General features: G+C 37.1%; 1 protein-coding gene across 7 annotated transcripts in view; it reads left to right on the top strand.

Annotated features, from left to right (window-relative positions):
• The window catches only part of LOC134543136 (zinc finger protein 569-like), a 58,709-nt gene that overhangs the window by 389 nt on the left and 38,145 nt on the right, over positions 1 to 20,175 (top strand). For 2 of the 7 annotated variants that reach the window (XM_063387985.1, XM_063387977.1), the window contains exon 2: positions 6,493 to 6,747. In XM_063387985.1, the coding sequence (XP_063244055.1) occupies positions 6,493 to 6,747 (255 nt within the window). Of the gene's footprint in view, positions 1 to 213; positions 668 to 714; positions 1,069 to 6,492; positions 6,748 to 19,029; positions 19,313 to 20,175 lie in introns of those variants that run through there. The other 5 variants (XM_063387978.1, XM_063387979.1, XM_063387980.1 and 2 more) reach the window with 5 other exon arrangements.

The following is a 20,175-nucleotide window of genomic DNA, read 5'->3' as shown; positions in this document are numbered from 1 at the left end:
ATGATTTTTTTTAAACTTCCTAATATTGTTTCTATTGTCATATTTTTGTTACGTCTATTATCTTTTGACGTATTAAATTGAAACAGCAAGCATTATTTACCACATGATAAGTAATACAGGATGATGCTATTAGGATCAAGCAATAAACTTAGATTTGTGATACGGTACAATTACCTCGATTTGTAGGTTATATTCGATTGAACACACAAGTAGATGCTAGCTGAAATACTAGTAAACTAATTTTCATTGTACATATTAACATGTTTATTGAGAAATGTAATTTTAACTGAGAGGGGCATATCAGTAAAATTTAGAGAAAAATATTTTTTTCGGTAATTATGTAGAGTAGCGGTATTTGCGAAAAAATGCTAAACATTCTAAATTACTTTTATTATATGCTCTTTCACTTCCTTTTTTCATTAAAACCGGCGGAGATAAGAAATACCAAATAATTTAGGAGATACTGAATATTTTAATTTTCATCACAATACCTGTGTATTCATGCGGCGCCTTCAATTGTTTCTTGTTTACGAGTATCTATTAATTTTTTTTTTTGGGAGAATTTTGTCACCTGACAGTTCCGTGATTGGCCAGTATTCAAATGAACCAATACGTGATTATTTATTCATTTATTGTAGCGCAAGTAATAAGTAAAAAAAACAATTACGTGAGTTCCTACTGTTCTTCCTTTGTCCCGGTTTGTTTGGTCAGGTCAGTTACATTATAAATACTTCAAAACTAAACAACCATTTAAATTAATTCACATTATTTTTAATGTCCACTTAGTTTGAAAGTATTTATAATGTAACTGACCTGACCTAATCAACCATTTTAGTTTGTAATGTTCATCCTTTGTTCCGGTTTGTTTAGTCAGGTCAGGTCAGTTACATTATAAATATTTTAAAACTAAACAGCCATTAAAATTAATTCACATTATTTTTAATGTCCGCTTAGTTTGAAAGTATTTATAATGTAACTGACCTGACCTAATCGACCATTTTAATTAATTACGCATTCACAAACACACTGCAAAATAACAAAAAATTCAACGGTCGTATGATTGCACAGGTATAGTACTGCAAAATTAAAAAATTCGATATCTCCTAAAGTATTTGGAATTTCTTATCTCCACTGGTTTTAATTAAAAGAGGAAGTGAAAGAGCATTTAATAAAAGTAATTTCAGATTTTTAGCATTTTTTTTTTGCAAGTACCGCTACTATACATATTTACCTTTACCACTTATAACAGTTGGTTAGATAAGCTTCATTAAAAATATTGTAAAATGGTAAGAATGGTTGATTAAGGGAGGTTAGATTTAAAATACTATAGAATTGTGTTAAAGGTTGGTTAGGTTAGTTAGATAAATTTTGAATACTGTGAAATGGCTAGGATGGTTGGGTATGTTAGGTTAATTAAAATTAAAATAGGTAATTCTTAACAAAATGGTTGCACTATTTTATATGTAGCTTACTTAACCTAATCAACCATCCACACTGTTTTATGGTAGGCCTGTTTTAAATCCTTCTAACAAAAATTTATCAACTGTCCACACTATTTTACATTATTGTAAATGTAGCTTTCCTAAACTAACTAACCATATACTTGATTTTACAGTATTTTTGATAGGTTCATGTTACTTAAGTCACCTTTTATAAACTATTCAAAATATTTCAGTGCCCCTTTAAATAATATTAAAAAAAATTATATGCAAAAATAATTTGTTTGTTTTCTTTTATTTTTTTATCCGGAACGTTTCTCTCATTGACAATTATCACAGATCGAATATTTGTTACAGAAATAATTTTTTCTGTAAAAAAAATAGTTTAAAGTAGTTTAATGTTTTAACAAGTGGTTAAGTTTGATTCATTTAAAATACTGAGAAATATGAAACTGGACCATGATCCTTTGTCTTTATCTACAAGCCCCATTACAAATTTCCTGTTTCCATACTCTTGATTTCATCTAAATGTTTTAAAGTTTCTAGCAATATCTGTAGTCAGGTATTAGTTAATAAAAGAAATATAGAAAACAATTCCTAAAAAATTTGTGAAAAAACATGACAAATAACTAAGTAAAAAAAACATTAAAATATAACCTTTACTAAATAGCTTTTTGAATCATGAAGCACAGTATCAGAAATACTATTAAAAAAAAAAAACTAAAAAAAACCTAACCGAAATGTCAAATCAGCATTAAAAAAAAATCATACAAATACTACCTGTTAACATAAATCCAACTGTTATAGGCCTATACATGGCATCTAGAAACCTAGGTAATCAAATATTGTGTCTGATTATAAAAAAAATAATAAATCAGTGATAAAATTGTTTAAAATATTAGGAGGGGTAGATCCTGATTGCTATAATGTATCCCATATACATATATAAGGTGAATGTTAAAGATCCTGAAGCCCAATCACAAGTATATCAATCAATAAATCAATCAGTCAATCAGTTGAACATATTTGAATCGTTTAGTGCAAACACCAGTTAAAAACTAAAAATGTAGTTTTGAGATAATAAAAAAAAAACATTGTTGTAACTATAAATTTATTTCAATGTTTTATACAATTTGGTTGCTGGAATTAGGTAACCATTAAATGAATGTTTGTTATAGCGAAATAAATATTTTTATAATAAGAAATTTTTGAAATTTTTTTACATGATGGGTTTTTGCACTAAACCATCAGTATTCACTTATATTAAGGCAGTAAATAAATAAAATAAAGGATTTATAAAATCAAATGAAAATACTGGTTAAAACAAGTGGTTATTTATTAATAAAACAATCAAACGGTATTCTAAAAACAATGATTAAACAATCAGTCAATATTATTATGAATGATGATTAATCCTCATCATTACTGGGCTCGTTTTCCAGTTCCCTGTCAGTTGTTGGCCATGATATCATATCGTAGAATTCCTCATAGCCCACCAAGTATGGCCTAAGTTTTATTAGGTCATTCATCTTCTTGATGTTGATCGGTACCTAAAATCGAACACATTGTTGTATCAAAAAATAATATTTTTCATACAAAAGAAGATTCACTATGTGAAAATTTAAAAGTGAATCTTCTTTTATTTAATAAAATAGAAAGTTAACTTTCTAACTAGTGCTTAGTTAGCATAATCCCACTATCCCTGTCACACGCTTTATTATAAAAAAATATTAAGGAAACATACCTTCCCAGCTGGATAAGCCGTCCTTGTGGGTAACTCTGGTGGGATGTCAGCTCTAAGCAAGGTGAATGTTGATAGTTGTAGGCCATTGATTGTTTTTTTTGCAGTTAATTTTCCTAGTCTGTTTGCGTCATGTCGGTAACAAAACTGCATGTATTTTGAAACTTGAAACTGCACCTTGTCTTCTTTACGAACCATTCTTCCTCTGGTCTCATCCGATACAGGCTGTTTTTTGTATGAATCTTGCCACCAAGTCTTAAAACTCAGAATGTCTTCTGTGCTCACTAGGAAAACTATAAAACGGTTAGTGTTACTAGCTTTCAAGATTAGTTCCATGTACTCCTCTGGGGTGTATATGCGATCAATCCTCCTCACTAAACGTTTAATAGATCCAAAATCACGGTCGCAAGGTGAGAATGAATGGCCACCAACGGGAAAGTTGTGAGTTATTGTTAAAAACTTGTAGGTTCTGGAGAAATCATACAACGGTATGATTTTTATTTTGGCCAGAAGGCCGTCACTGAACAAGATTAAATGTTTGATTGTATCTGGCAGCTCATTGTTTATGTAGTCTAATAAAAAGGTAGGTACACACTTCGTCTGGTGATTTTTTGGCAATGCCTTCATGATATAGCTATATTTTTGATTTTCTTGTTTTCATGTTATGTATGCTAAATACATTAACCCACAGTTGCCGCATATAAAAGATTTCTTGCACTGGGATATTTGGCAAGGGCAAGTTTTGCATATAATCAAAACACAGAACAGCAGTATCATTATCTTTATTGTTAGATGCTTCTTTCATACTGGTATAAAAATTTTTTAGCTTTCCTTTTGTGTACTAGTAGCTCTGCCGCTACAACTCTCTTGGCGGAATCATTCAACTGTTTATCCTTCAGTTTTGATTTAAGACTTTCACATTCGCCACATACGTCAACTTGTGGTCTGCCGAAGCAGTAGTTAAAGTTCTCTCTGTAATAACAATAATAAAAATTGTATTTTACTTTACCAATCAGGTCTGGGTTTTCAGCTAAAATCAATTTGTTCATCTACATTCTGTAACGGTACTTGGTTTCTTTTTTTTTCGTCTACGAACACATTGCTTAGCCTCAATAATAGCCTGTAAATATGTATCCTGCATGTTATTTTCTAACGAATAAAAGTTGTTCCATACTGTATCAATAACATCCTTAGTAATATTTCTGTAGCATTTTTTATTACATTACAGTTGATTATTTCAGGTTTAATTTTTTCAGGCACAACTCTGCCTTTTGAATCAATATACGATTCAACTTTGACCCTTGCATTGCGTGTCTTAATACGTTTCCAGTTGTCCACATTGATAACACCACAGTGTCTTTTTCTCACAGGTTCATCTTCTTCAGAACTAGACACCAATCACAAGTAAAACAAACCCACCTCACAATATTTATTCAACGTTCGGACAGTTCTTTACAAAGCACACACCGAGTGACTAGACACAAAATACACAACCAACAGCATGTAGAAACAATCAACAGTTGTAAACAACCATCATTGCTGCCAATCTTCAGAAGAGGAAAAAAAATTCCCTACTATTTAGTGCAGAAACCCGCTAAGACCTGAACATGACGGGTTTTCGCACTAAACACAGATTTCAACCTGTAGTATAGTAGCATTGTGAGAGTGAAACATGACAGGTTACTGCACCACGATTTGTTTACTTACTAATAACAAAGACATGGTCTTAACTCAATTTCGCCCAATTTGGCTTTTAACGGGTTTTTGCACTAAACTATTTATTTCAAGCTGAGGCTTTTAGGTTTTACAGAGATTGTACATAATTGATGTCTCGATAATTAAGTATTAATGTTTTTATATATTTTCCTAAGTTTTATATACTATTTTATTTATACGATGAAAATTTACACCAAAAGAAGATTTGTAATATAGATATGATAATGTAACAAATTGCAATTGTTAAAAAAAATAATTGCTTAGTTTGATTTATACAACTGTTGTATCTAATACAAAATGAATTCAGACTTTTATTGTGATAGATTACAATTTTACAGCAAATTACTTCGGATAAACCTCACAAATTATTCAACTAAAATCTGCTGAAATAAACTAAATGTTTCTGAAATATAATTCCTCAACTTCATATTCATTGGTGTTTTTTTTATGTTGCACAAGGTACTCGGATGTACTAAGTACCTCAATGCTTGCTTACTTGTGAGGATTACTGTCCATACTCACTACTCTTAACACGATCCTATCGTCACTTCACCTGTTCACTGTCTCTTTTATATGTAATCACTTTATCCCAAATACTTACACTATTCAGCTCTTAACTCTTCTCAGAGAGATAAAACAAAAAAATTGGGTCTCACATACATTTTATGTGGTAAGTTCTCAAACTGTGGGTAAGCATATTACAAATAAATTTATAAATAAATTGTGTTAAAAGTTTCTATAGAAAGTTTACCAATGGTCTTTATAAATATTGAGTATGCTGCCCTCATAACATAGAAAGCAGTATCTCCGAAGAACAAAATTTACAGGAAATAAGGAAAAAATATTGAAAACTAGGTACCTCAAATTGGTGTTAAGGGCCAATATAATTATCAATAACACTCAGTAATAGATTAAGGGCTTTATAACGTCATAAAAATATGTATTTTTTTAGACTGTTTCGGGAATGGTATAAAAAATTATTTTGAAATAAGTTGGACTTGGAGCATTTTATTAATTTATCAGGGCAGTATGGCTTATACCTTCCATAGGTTTTCATAATACTTTAAAAACATTTTTCTTCTATAGTGCCGTTCAATGCTATCAATAAATGACACTGTAAAAAATCTCAAGTGTGTCAATATTCATGAACTCAGCTTTTTCTGAAAGATGATAGTACTTTTTCACTTTTAATTTTCAACATCAACATGCGATGATTCCGTTGCCTTGCAATTACATTTGTGTTCTATTCTGTCTTTAAACTGTCTTTTCTTATTTTCTTTATGCTGTTGATATGGCACACTGGCATCCTAATTTCCATATTTGCCATGCCACCCTATGAGTGTGGAATTGATCCTACCTTGTATGTAAACTGAATATTTTCCATAATATTTCTTTGCAGTTTCATTGGAAAGCAACATCATACGTTAATAAAAGTGGAATGGTCCATATAAAAGAAAGCAGTTTTTAATATCATAGGGAATGATAAGTACTTGTGCTGGTGGTGATAGTAGGAATAGTAGTAGTAATCAATAAGACTTTATTGTTGAATTAAATTAATTGCTTTTAATCAAATAAAATATATTTTTTTTTTTTCAGTTTACCAACTGATAGAGAAAAAAGAAACAAATGGATATGGGCAATGCATAGAAAAAATTTCATACCTACTAAAAATACAATTCTGTGCTCTAAGCATTTTCATCCAGATTGTTTTGACGATGAAGCATTTGGCCTTGGAAGAAGACTGAAGCCAGATGCAGTACCAACCATTTTTAATCTTCCCATTCAATCACTCTCAAACAGAAAAAAAAGAAAGCCATCTTGCAAGAGACAGCAGAAAACTAGTGTTGTAAGGTAAGACAAAAGTCTACAAACTTGCCTTATGAATCAGTACTTATTTTTATCAAGTTTGGATGCGAGGATGTCACTGAATTTGGCAGTGTAAAATCTGCGTGATTGTTGGAAGCCAGTTCTGCGCTCAGGAGAAGCAGTTAGACCATATTACTTTCCAGCTGTGGGCCTCCGGAATGCTGTTTAAGAGTGAGGGCTAGTTAAAAATATTTTTGGGGATGTTAATAAAATTTTGTACAGATTTTTATTATGTTGTTTTAGTTGCCTCTATGGAATTTATACTTTTTTTTTACCTAATTTAATTGAAATATTTGATTTTTAACTAGGATACCCGGGGGAGACACAAGTCTGAGATCCTAACTTTGCATGTTGCCGCGACTGTTATATACTACTATACATATGCTTACATTACTAACTCCATGACTGATTTGTAGTATGTTTAATAGTGTCCTGTATACATAACCTAACAGTCTCTCTCTCTCTCTAATATTGCCAGGGCGCCAGGTATCTTAGATACAGTTTACTATTATCAATTTTTTTTAAACAAACTCACAGATTTCATACCTTAAACGTGTGGAATTTAATAACACCTGCATTGATTGACAGTATAACTAATACTATTTAAAAATACAAACATCGAAGAAGAAGAAAATAATAATTGTATTTAAAAATAAAATACAAATTTGTATCCAGCAAAACTGTGTTCAGCCTTAACTTGATACTCGGCCGGAAATTTACGGCGTGCGCAGATTTAACTGCAAATGTTCTGTATCTGATTATCACAACAAATAATGGATTGAAAAAGTTTGTGATGTTATTTATGCACATGAGGGACAGTTCTATCAGCTTGAAAAGAAAAAAAAAATAGTACAGAAAATGTGAAATTTACGTTAAATTTTTGATTAACCTAAATTGTTTTCATTTAGCTTAGCTCAGGGTAGATTTGATATCTTTTTTTATTTTCTCAGACCTCTGGGGAGATAGGAAAAGGATTAACTCTGATAATAGTGTTACGGTCTGCATCAAAAGTACGTTTACTAGTGATGAATCTCAGTTCAAACAATATGTCGTTAATTGCCTTCTTTGCATATACCTAATTGTTGCATAGGGTCCAGTCTATGAAGAGTTTCGGCCCACTCAAAAGCAATTGGGTTGCTCCTTGTCTTAGGTTCGGATAAGTATGCACACGCCCGATCTAACAACTCGTTTTGTTTGGCGATTACACCTTTCTTAAATTTAGATTGGCGTGGCATCGGTAGTGGGACTGGATTTGCAGACGAAATAGATGTACCGCTTCTTGTGCCTTCATGATGATCTAATTGTTCTGTTCCTTGTTGGTCTGCTATACCTCCAGTCGAACAGTTGCTTTCTTCGTCATTATCGCAATCAAGAGCCTGTAAGAAAAATTACAGTGTATATTAATTTTTTTTTTAGATACCATCAACAAACAAAGAATGGAGAAATATTGCCTCAGAATTTGGGGAAAGATATCAGTTCTGGAATTGCTTAGTAGCACTAGATGGCACACATTGTGCAATTCAAAAACCTGCACGTTCAGGGGCATTGTACTATAATTACAAAGGTCATTACAGCATCGTTCTAATGGCTTTAGCAAATTCTAACAAGGAATTCATAATGATAGATGTTGGTGCAAATGGACGTATTTCTGACGGGTGTTTTATTCTACACTAAATTCTGGGAACTTTATGAAACAGGAAAATTAAATATACCAGAACCAACTCCATTGCCATTCACAGATGAAGCATTACCGTATGTGTTCGTGTCAGACGAAGCGTTTGCACTAAAAATAAATCTAATGAAGCCATACCCACAAAGTGAATGTGATATTAATCGCCAGACATTTAACTACCGCCTGTCACGAGCTAGATCAGTAATTGAAGGTGCATTTGGGCTTTTAAGAACAAAGTTTAGAGTTTTCCGAAAACCAATATGTTTAAATCCCAAAAAAGCGGCAATTGTTGTAGCGACCTGCTGTTATTTACACAACTATTTGCTTAAAGTTAAAACACAACCACAAACGCATTTGGCTTCAAACTGAAGAATCGTAAGACCAAACAGAACAATGAATGGAGATACAGTGTTTGACTTGGAGCCCACTAGCACTCGAAATGTACAAGTCGATGCGAAAATGGTAAGAGACAAATTTTGCTACTATTACAACAATGAGGGTAAATTGTACGTTTCTCAAAATAAATAATTAGCACACATGTACTATGTTCCTTCGAGAATCAATGTACCTAATAATGTATCAACAGGTTATTACTGATAGGTTTTCAATGTAAATAATATAGGTATAATAAATACACTGAACTATGTGATATAGGTTAGATTGTGTTCTAATGTTGATAATTTTGTTTACTGTAACTATGCATTACTTTTCTTTTATATAATATTATCTAAATAGGTGCTTATTCATGGAAGTGCAGTTGTTATATTATATTATTTTAATTTTGTAATGCTTATAATACTGTTCTTGTACCTGTTTGTGTTTGTATTTATGTTTATTTGTATTTTTTTTTGACATATTCTATACCATTATGAAGTATGGTCTATTGAATGCAATAAAAAATCAATCAAATCAAAAACTTGAACTGTAAGAGTGTGTAACAAATGATTCTTACCTGTGACTTTTCACATTTGTCCAAAAAAACTAAGCAATTCTAAAGTCCAACTCTTCATAGTATATTAAACTTCATCACCTCCTGCTCTTCCAGATTGTACAATTTTTTTGAATTCTCTACGATAATTCGATCTTCATGTATTGATCTTTTTCTTCACATCTTCTATTGAAGCCAGAGGTTTCAGTTGTTTGTAAATAACTAGTAGCTTTTGCAAAGCATCATTTCTTTTATATTTGTTGACGTAATGTGGATGAGTTTTATCCCACAGAATTGGCAATGACTCAAAAGAAAGAATAAATTCTTTTTCTGGTTCTATCTGCGTAGTAGCAGGCGCTGCCGGCTGTGTTAATGTACCCTCCTCCATGCTGGGGCCCTATTCTTGACGCTGCTGGAAGAATTCCTCTAGCGGAATTACTTGATTCCACCAGAAATTTGCTAAACCCTATTCTTGAACACTCGCTAGCGGAATTTTGTATCGGAATTACGTCACAATCTACGGGATTAATTCCGCCACCGCGTGAGCTGGCGGAATCACAATTCCGGTAGAGATTTGAGCGTTTTTTGTTCTTTGAAACCATGATTTGTCCAAAATGGAGTCTCTGTTATGGTTCTGAAAAATATTTAAATCGTTTGTATGTTTGGTTAGTTTAGGTTACCTACATATCTCGTTTAATAATGCGTGTGTTTATATACTTATATTAGATTACTTCATTTAAAACCAGAAATAACTTATTCACCTCATTATGTTATGTGATTATTCAGATAAAAATACGCCATGTGATGCTTTCAAACTTAAAATTCCTGTGTGCGTGGCGAGAAAATTTTTGTAACAATTTAACTAATATTTAATGTTTTAAGTATTATTACATTTGTTTGTGTGATTTGCAATGGCAGGTATTTAAATATTACGTTACGAAAGTTATATTTACCATCTTCCATTAAGTACTTAATATGGTACCTACTTAGTATTAAAAAGATGGCGGGCAAGTAATGTGATGTGGAATTGAGCTCTGCGGAAATGGTGGAATTATAGGAGTACAAAGGAGTTGAGAAGGGAGTATACTAAGATAACAGCGTAACATTATATATTTTGTATCAATGTAGATAAGAATTAAGGGTTTTAGTGTTTAATCTTTTGCATAAGGAGGTAGTAGTGTTGTGTTGATTTGCGGTCGCCACGTGGCCGTTTAATTAGAGTAGAAATAAGATCTAAGGTGTAGGATTATCTGTTGGTTATTACAGCAGGATTATATATTATTTAAGTTATTTGGGTAATAGGTTAGTGTAGAATAGTGAATTGTGACAAAATGGGTAGGGTGAGATGTAAGTCGAAGCTTAAATGTGTGGGTTGTAAAAAGGTGTGGAAAGATGGAGAGAGTGGTGTACGGTGTGACAAATGTGAAGGCTGGGTCCATACGGAGTGTGCAGGACTAGAGGAGGGGGAGCTGGGTAGTCTGGGGCAGGAGTGGATGTGTAAGGATTGTGACAAGGATAACAAGGGTTCAGGAAGTGTAGTGGCAATGGCAAGAAGCAGTGGTAGCCAGGAGCTGGTAGGTGGGGTGTCAGGAACTCAGAGGGAAGGAGGGAATGTAGATGTGGGTAAGGACTGGGCACTCAATTTCATTGGTGATATTCTGGGAGGAAAGATTGTTGAGGGTCTGAGTGGGACAAGGAGGGAAGTCGATTTGGAAGAAGGATTAGGTGAGGTGTTGTACAGGAAGGAGATGGAAATAAAACATAGATTAGAGAGGGTAGAGGAAGAAGTAAAAAGGGAGGATGGGTTGAGAAGTGTGTTAGTAAGGGTCGAAAGGCTGGAGTGCGAGCTGAAGAGGACAAAGGAGGAAGTTGAGAAGGAAAGGCAGATGAGAAAGGAGGCAGATGTGGAGGTAGATAGGCTGCGCAGGAGGGTGGAGGAGCTGGAAGGGAGGGAGAAAGTAAGGACTCAAGCTGTTAAGGCCACATATGCAGAGGCATGTACTGGGGAAGTTCAGGAAACAGGTGTCAGGTTGCAGAATGAAGGGGTAGCAAGGAGGGTGCGGGAGGAGGCCGGCAGTAAGGCTGTGGGTACAAGCAACGTAGATGTGAACAGGCATGAAGAGGGCAGGGATACGAAAAGGGGTACAATAGTTAGACAGGAGCCCGAAGTGATTTTCCTGGGCAGCTCTATTGTGAAGGGGGTAGAATTGCAGGGGGTGGGGAAAGGAAGTATATATAAAGCTGCGTTTGGGGGTGCAAAGATTAGGAACTTGGGGGAGAGGGTAGGCTGCATGAAAGGAAGCAGTAAAGTTAAGGTGGTGGTTGTTCATGTAGGGGGAAATGATGTGGCTGGTAGAGTGGTGGGGAGGGAAGTAGAGGAGGATATGAGGGGGCTAGTGGGCAAGGTGAAGGAGAAGTTCCCTGTAGCCAGAGTTGTGGTCAGTGGGGTACTAGTAAGGAGGGGTATAAACTATGTCAAGGCTGCGGCGGTCAGCGAGGTGTATGAGAGGGTGTGTAGGGACTTGGGAGCCATGTTGGTAGATAGCAGGAAATGGGTGGGGCAGGACTGTGTGGGCAGGGATCAGGTTCACCTAACAGAGAGGGGAAAATGGATGCTAGGAGACCTGCTAGGAAGGGAGACTTCTGGCCATTTGGAAAGGGCAAGGTTTGAGCAGCAGGGAAGAAGATAGCAACTAGATAGTGAGGAAGGTGGAGAGAAGGGGGGTGATTGTGAATATAGTGCTGATAGCAATGCTAGGGAGGAGGTGACAGCTAAAGTCAACAAAACTCAGATTGGTTGGACGGGGAGCGAGGAAGGAGGAAAGAGGGGGGTGGAGTTGGATAGGGCTGCAAGAGTGCTGGAAATCGGGGTTCTAAGGGGAAGGGGCACTCGTATCAGGGCGGAAGGGACAGAGGCGCAAGGGGGAAAATGCCAATATGTAAAAGTCGCAGTTATAAACTGTAGAAGTATATATAAGAAGGTGGAGGAGTTCTGGGGCAGGGTGGAAGCCTATGGGGCGGATATCATTGTAGCGGTGGAGACATGGTTGGACGAGGAAATTAGAGATGGGGAACTGAAGAGAGCACACTTTGAAATATTTAGAAGGGACAGAAACAGGAATGGAGGAGGGGTAATGGTGTGCATGCGATAGGGACTCTGTGGTAGGGTTGTATGGGTTGGGGGGAGAGCGGAGTTATTGGAGATGCAGTTCCAGGTAGGAGAGAAAAATGTACGGCTGATTGCGGTGTACCGGCCACCAGGGCAAGGGGATGAAGCCATACGGGAGGTGCAGGACAGGTTGGACATGCTAGGGGAAGGCAAGTGGGTGATAGTGGCGGGGGATCTGAACATGCCAGGGGTGGCATGGGAAAAGGGGCCGGAGGGGATGGGGTCAAGGGAACAGAGATGGGCATCTCAACTGGCAAACAGAGGACTGGAGCAGGTGGTGACTGAAAGCACCAGAAAAGGTGCCAGGAGAGGAGAGCAGGATGACGGGAACCTGTTGGATGTGGTACTTGTGAGACCAATGGAGGCGGTCAGGGGAAGTGTGGTAATGTAGGGCATCAGTGACCACAGGATCCCAGTAGTGGAGTTAGACGTGGGCTGGAGGGAGAAAAGGGTAAGGAGGGGAAACGTGGTAAACTGTTGGGGTAAGGCTGATAGAGTGGGGGCAGAGGCATTCCTGAAGGGGGAATACAGTAGATGGGTAGATATAGAGGACCTCGAAGGTAGATGGGCTGCCTTAAGAAATATTCTGCTGCAGATGGCTACACGTTTTGTACCTCAGAGGAGGGTAGGCCAAGGAGGTGACCCTCCCTACTATGGAAGGGAGTTGAAAGTGTTGAAAAGGAAATGTAGGAGGCTGCATGCGAGGGCAAGGAAGCTTGGGGGAGAGGAGATAGAGGCGGAAATGAAGGCGCTTGGGAAGGAACTAGGGAGGAAATCGCGGGAAGCAAGGGATGCTTACATGGAACAGCTGATGGGGGAAGGGGGGACGGTAAATGGGACGGAGCTCTACAGATACATAAGAAGAGTGAAGGGTGAGGAGGGAATAGGGGTTCTCAGAGGAGGAGGGGGGCAGGAATATACAGAGGACAGGGAAAAGGCAGACTTACTGCAGGAGCAATATCTGGCAGTATTTACAAAGGGGGAGGCATGGGAGGGTAAAGAGGACGACAGTTTAATGGGCAGGAAGGCCTTTGAGCTGCGACTGACAGATGTAATTAAGGTGATCAGGAGGTTGAAAGGGAGAAAGGCAGCTGGGCCAGATGGTATAGGGAATAGTCATTTGAAGTTGGGTGATAGGGAGATTGGGAAGTACCTGTTGGAGGTTTTCAAGCAGTCTCTGGAGGAGGGGAAACTACCAATGGAATGGAAGGAGGCAGTGGTAGTTCCCATCTACAAGGGGGGAAATGATAAGGCGGAGCCAGGAAGTTACAGGCCGGTCAGTTTGACGTCCTGTGTAGGAAAAGTGATGGAGAGGTTGGTAGGAAGGTACGTAAAGGGGGAAATGGAAGATCTGGGGTGGGTGGATAACAGGCAGCATGGATTCAGGATGGGGTTTTCATGCGAGACCCAGATGGCTGGGCTGTTGGAAGACCTGGTGGAAGCGGTGGACGGGGGGAAGCAGATAGATGCAATCTTTATAGATTTTGAAAAGGTGTTTGATAAGGTCCCCCATAGGAGGTTAATGGAAAAGGTTGAGTTGCTGGTGAGGGATGGAAGGGTGGTAAACTGGGTGGGTGATTTCCTGAGGAATAGAAGACAAAGAGTGAGAGTGGGTGAGGAAAGCTCCGAGGAGGGGGAAGTGACGTCGGGGGTGCCACAGGGGAGTGTGCTGGGGCCTCTGTTGTTCACAATTATGATAAACGATCTGGGGGAGGGCATGAAAGCCAGATGGAGGCTATTTGCAGATGACTGTGTAGTGTATGAGGTTGTGGGGGAAGGGGGATGTTTAGCAGAGGACTTGATAAGGTTGGAGCAATGGACGGAGAAAAATGGAATGTCCTTGAATGTTGGTAAGACAAAAGTTGTCAGATTTACAAAGAGGAGGAAAGTCACACGAAATGTATATTACTGGAAGGGGCAGGAGATAAGAGAGGCAGCAGGATATAAGTACCTGGGGGTGACACTGAAAAATGACCTAGGATGGGCGGAGCACATAGAGGGGGTGGTCAGGAGGGGAAGGCAGGCGCTGGGGTTGCTTGGTAGGACCCTGCAGGGAGCTGGGAGGAGGACAAAGGAGAAGGCATACTCCACATTGGTCAGGCCAATGTTGGAGTATGCGGCGGCGGTCTGGGACCCCTACCTGGTGACTGAGGTGAAGGAGCTGGAAGGGGTGCAGCGCAGAGCGGCTAGGTGGGTGATGGGAATGTGGAGAAGGAGGGAGGGGCAGGATGGGAAACTGCATAGCCCAACGGAAATGATTAAGGAGTTGGGGTGGGAAACGTTACAGAGGAGAAGAAGAGTGGAAAGGTTGGTCAGGATGTTCAAGGTGCTGAAGGGGGATGGGGGCAATTGGGAAGCAAAGTACATAGAGGGGAGTACAGAGGACGAAGAGACCACAGATGTAAGCTCCAGAGGGTGTGGAGGCGGACAGAGAGAGGGCGGAACACCTTCCTGGTGAGGACGGGGAGGGAGTGGAATGGGCTGGGGGAGGAAATGGTGGAGGTCAGGGATGGGAGGGAGCTGAGGAGAAAGCTGATGGAGGGGGGGGGGGAGAGGGGAGTGAGTGGGAGTTCTTGCCACCGGGTGAAAGCCCAATTGCAGGTTAATAAGTAATAACATTGAAATTTTTGCCGTGTATGAATTTGTGGCTTATTTGACGTATATTGTGATAAATACAATACCGGTAACATAGTTTCCATATCACGTAATTCGTTTTTGAAACCAAAAATTGCAATCGTGTGTCATGTTTTGATGGAACAAAACTATAGTGGAAGTTAGATTATGCACATGTATTCGTTAAAAGTACATCCATCCCGGAATTGAAAAGGACTCAAAATGAGTCCATTTATATATGAATTTCCCACAGTGATAAGTGATTGTGAAAATAAAGGTTATTCTATTCACCCTTCCCTATCTTGCAAACAGAGCCAACATTCCTACCCCGCAAATAATATTATTGAAAACAACACACACCGATGAAAACCCACACAAGTATTATTAAATAAATGATGAAAGAAGATATAGTTGACAGATTTTGTTGATAAATTCACAAGATTGTTTTCAAGAAGCCCCTACACCAAAAAATAACAAACTTTGGTAAAAGTTCTGTATTGCTTATCCAGGTGAATCCAGATATACCTTTGATTCTAATGGCATAATCCTGTACACCTGATCCTGTGTTATATGATGCTTATCTTTATCAGTGGGAAGGCGTGTAGCCCCGACTTGTTTCGCGCGACAAGGCGAAACCTGATGTAAAAAATAAATTACATATATGATAAATAACTTCACATTTCGCGCTGTCGCGCGAAATGCGTCAGTGCTACGCGCCTGCCCACTGCTAAAAAAATAAGCATCATGTACCACAGGATCAGGTGTACAGGATCATGCCAACAGGATCACAGGTTAATTTGGATACGCAATACGGAACTTTTACCCATTTCCCCCCGCACCATGAGATAATTGCCAGATGATGTTCATAAATTTTTATAATTTTGTATTGACTTGCAGTTATAAAAATCTTAATGTGCACATTCACAATTGTTTGCTGAATCAAGAAACACTGCATAAAATTTATTTTCACCTCAAATTTTACACTAACATAAAAAGTTGCGGCAAAGTAAGCAGAAACAAACTAAGAAACGATTACTTTTAAGTGATAAGAATTTTAAATTCTATCAAATAAGCAGAAACAATAAACTAAAAAACGAGTACTTTTAAGGGATAATAATTGTAAATTTTAATAAAAAAAAACCCACATGAATTTGTAAATATTTTCGCAAATACTTGTATGATTGTAGTACTTTTTCTAACATTAAATAAAGTTGTTCATTTCATAACACAATATATTTCACTGAGCTGAACTTAGCTCTATCCTGCGGCTCTATCCGGCCGCCCGGAACTGAGAGCTTGGAACAACAACAGCCTAAGTCATTCCACGCAAATACGGCAATTACCATCCAAGGTTTAATTGTTTTCCAAGAGAATGAGCAGTCATAACGTTGAAGCAGTTACAAGATGACATAAATACATTTGTTTACTATTAATAAAAATTAAATTTACTGTGTAAACCAACGTACAGGTTGTCCCAAGGACTCTGAGCGCAACCAAAAGGTTGTTTTATGTTGCGTATTTCAAAAATGAAGATGACCCAAACTCCTCCAAGAGATATACAGACCAAAATAATATATAGGGATGTTCATACAGGTGTCCTTAATAAATAAAAAATAAATTTGGAAGGATTTACAACGTATCCGTTGCACAAGGCCCTCGTAGGGTGTCCAAAGTGTTGTTTTTAAGGTATTTAACAGAAAACTTTATTTTTTTTCGAAACTTTGGCCTACACGTAACGCAACGGCAGGTACATAGGACCTTTCCTCTATGATCCTTCTTACAAAAAAATATTAATTTACAGAGGTAACCCCCGTACGAGATTCTCCAGGGCCTCCTAGGGCCTCCAAAGTGTGGTTTTTTACGAACTTATCACAAACATAATTTTTTTACATCAACTTCTTCCACTGGAAGTGATAGAAATAGTATATCGGGGTGTTCCTGCAGGTGTTCTTAATAAATAAAAAATAAATTTGGAAAGAATTACATCGTATCCGTTGTACAAGGCCCTCTTAGGGTGTCCAAAGTGTGGTTTTTAAGGGATTTAACAGAAAACTTTATTTTTTTTCGAAACTTTGGCCTACACGTAACGCCACGGCAGGTACATAGGACCTTTCCTCTATGATCCTTCTAACAAAAAAATATTAATTTCCAGAGGTAACCCCCGTACGAGATTCTCCTAGGGCCTCCAAAGTGTGGTTTTTTACGAGTTGATGTTAAAAAATAATGTTTGTGATAAGTTCGTTAAAAACCACACTTTGGAGGCCCTAGGAGGCCCTGGAGAGTCTCGTACGGGGCTTACCTCTGGAAATTAATATTTTTTTGTAAGAAGTATCATAGAGGAAAGGTCCTATGTACCTGCCGTGGCGTTACGTGTAGGCCAAAGTTACGAAAAAAAATAAAGTTTTCTGTTAAATATTTTAAAAACCACACTTTGGACACCCTAAGAGGGCCTTGTGCAACGGATACGTTGTAATTCTTTCCAAATTTATTTTTTATTTTTTAAGGACACCTGTAGGAACACCCCTATATGCCATGTCTGTCACTTCCAGCGGCAAAAAGTGATGTAAAAAATTAATGTTTGTGATAAGTTCGTTAAAAACCACACTTTGGAGGCCCTAGGAGGCCCTGGAGAGTCTCGTACGAGGCTTACCTCTGAAAATTAATATTTTTTGTTAGAAGGATCATAGAGGAAAGGTCCTATGTACCTGCCGTGGCGTTACGTTTAGGCCAAAGTTTCGAAAAAAAATAAAGTTTTCTGTTAAATACCTTAAAAAGCACACTTTGGACACCCTAAGAGGCTCTGTTGCAACGGATACATTGTAATTCTATCCAAATTTATTTTTTATTTATTAAGGACACCTGTAGGAACACCCCTATGTATTATTTTGGTCTGTATATATCTTTGAATATTCAAAGGTATATATCTTGGAGGATTTTGGGTCACCTTCATTTGTGAAATACGCAACATAAAACAACACTTTGGTGGCTTTCAGAGTACTTGGGACAACCTGTACGTTGGTTTACACAGTAAATTTAATTTTTATTTATAGTAAACAGATGTATTTATGTCACCTTGTAAGTGTTTCAACGTTATGACTGCTCATTCTCTCGGAAAAAAATTAAAACTTGGATGGTAATTGCCGTATTTGCGTGGAATGACTTAGGCTGTTGTTGTTCCAAGCTCTCAGTCCCGGGCGGCCGGATAGAGACGCAGGATAGAGCTAAGTTCAGCTCAGTTATATTTCCCCGATTTTTTTTAATATAAGCCATACCATTCATTTTTAATTATTAGTTTTATATTTATTATACATATTACATAACCTCCACGTCCATCAACTAGAGAAAAGATACGAGTATAATGAAAACATTTAACTTTTAATAATAAATGGTCCTTCCCTCGTTGTGATTGGCCTTCTACCAGTGACGTCAACACAATATTGAACGTTGCCACACTTCCATAAAGACATTTCATAAACCCGACAATGTTGATTCCGGTAGTAGCAGTATCAGTTTCAAGAATAGACATTTAGCTGTCTAGCGGGTTGAAACTTGCGGATCATTCCGCTACCGGAATTATTCCGGCAGCGTCAAGAATAGGGCTTCTAAACTGACGCCAGACCAACGAGCGCTAGACTGAGCGTGTAATACCCGTCTATATCCTCTTTCTTCTATGGCCGTCAACATTTTCTCTCCCTCCCTTGTCATTTTATAGGTGAAATGAGAAATTAAATTTAACCAAAAGTAACAGATATGTGTTTTTTATTTAGTTGTTTTTATTTGTCATCATATTTAATGTTCATCGCTAGTGCCTAAATTAATTTATTTAGCTTGTAAGATAAGTATTGCAGTAATTATTTTTCTTCCTTATCAGGTTTATAGAATAATTATAACAAAAAATAGTTTTACATTTTATCTGCAAATAAATATTGTCACGCAATTCTACTTTTATATAAGTAATTTCACCCTTTTTGGTATTCATATAACTGATCATGTTATTTGGTTAAACCTTGTGCGCCATACACGTTTCGATGTCATCGTGTCGAGTAGAATTACATATTGAAATAGTCGATGTACAGTAAAGAGCGGTTGAAGTATGGTTCGGTGTGCTGCTGCCAGTTGCGGGAATAACAGTGGTTCATTAGAAAAATATGTTTCTTTACACAGGTAGGTATGTAGAGTAAACTAAATTTTTGATTGCTTAGCTCGCTGGCCGCTAAAAACGGATTGTTTATACTGAGGTGAAGTTAGATTCGAATCTCATTCAGTATTGTTTATGCCTTGGGTGTTGTTTGTAGTACTGTGTTGCCTTATGAAATAAAATAAGAGGCTCGTTAACAATGAGTCTTCAGCAGTTCGCGATGAACAAATAGCTGTAGTAAATAAGAGTTATTTGAAATTCCTATGCCACCATGTTGTATAATTTTTAACAATGAATTTTAACCAGGTTCATTTTTACGAATTACGTAAAACAGTACCATTATTGTGGTGTTAACGTCGTGTAAATAATATGAAATATGGTATAGAAATGTTACATATCAGTGCTCCTGCAAGAGTTCGCTTTTAAATGCTTACTATTTTGGCATTAGTGTAGTAAAAGACCAACACCTGAAGCACACACACATATATATATATATATATATATATATATATATATATATATATATACACACACACCTGAAGGCCCAGGCCATAATCAACAAATATTAACTAATTGTTAGTTAACAGCAATAAGTACTTTCACAAAACAACTATCAGAACGGCCTGGCTACGATGAACATAAACTTAACCCCATTCCTTTGGATATGTTGGTGGTTTTAGACCTCGCAAATTTAATGTTCTTTTATTTACTAATTAATAAATCCCATTCCTTTGATTATTTTTATTGTTTTAGTCTTCAAAAATTTGATTTAGTGTAATTAAAAAGATCTATTAACAGAATATAATCCTTGTTAGCATAGAAATTCCAAAATTAAATGCAGAAAAAAAAATGTTTTTCTCCAGAATTGGGACAGTGATGTTTATAGCTTAACT

This window comes from Bacillus rossius (assembly GCF_032445375.1).
Source record: "Bacillus rossius redtenbacheri isolate Brsri chromosome 9 unlocalized genomic scaffold, Brsri_v3 Brsri_v3_scf9_2, whole genome shotgun sequence".
Taxonomy (NCBI): domain Eukaryota; kingdom Metazoa; phylum Arthropoda; class Insecta; order Phasmatodea; family Bacillidae; genus Bacillus; species Bacillus rossius.
Note: the sequence above shows the minus strand (reverse complement) of the source record. Positions and strands in the feature narration are given on the sequence as shown.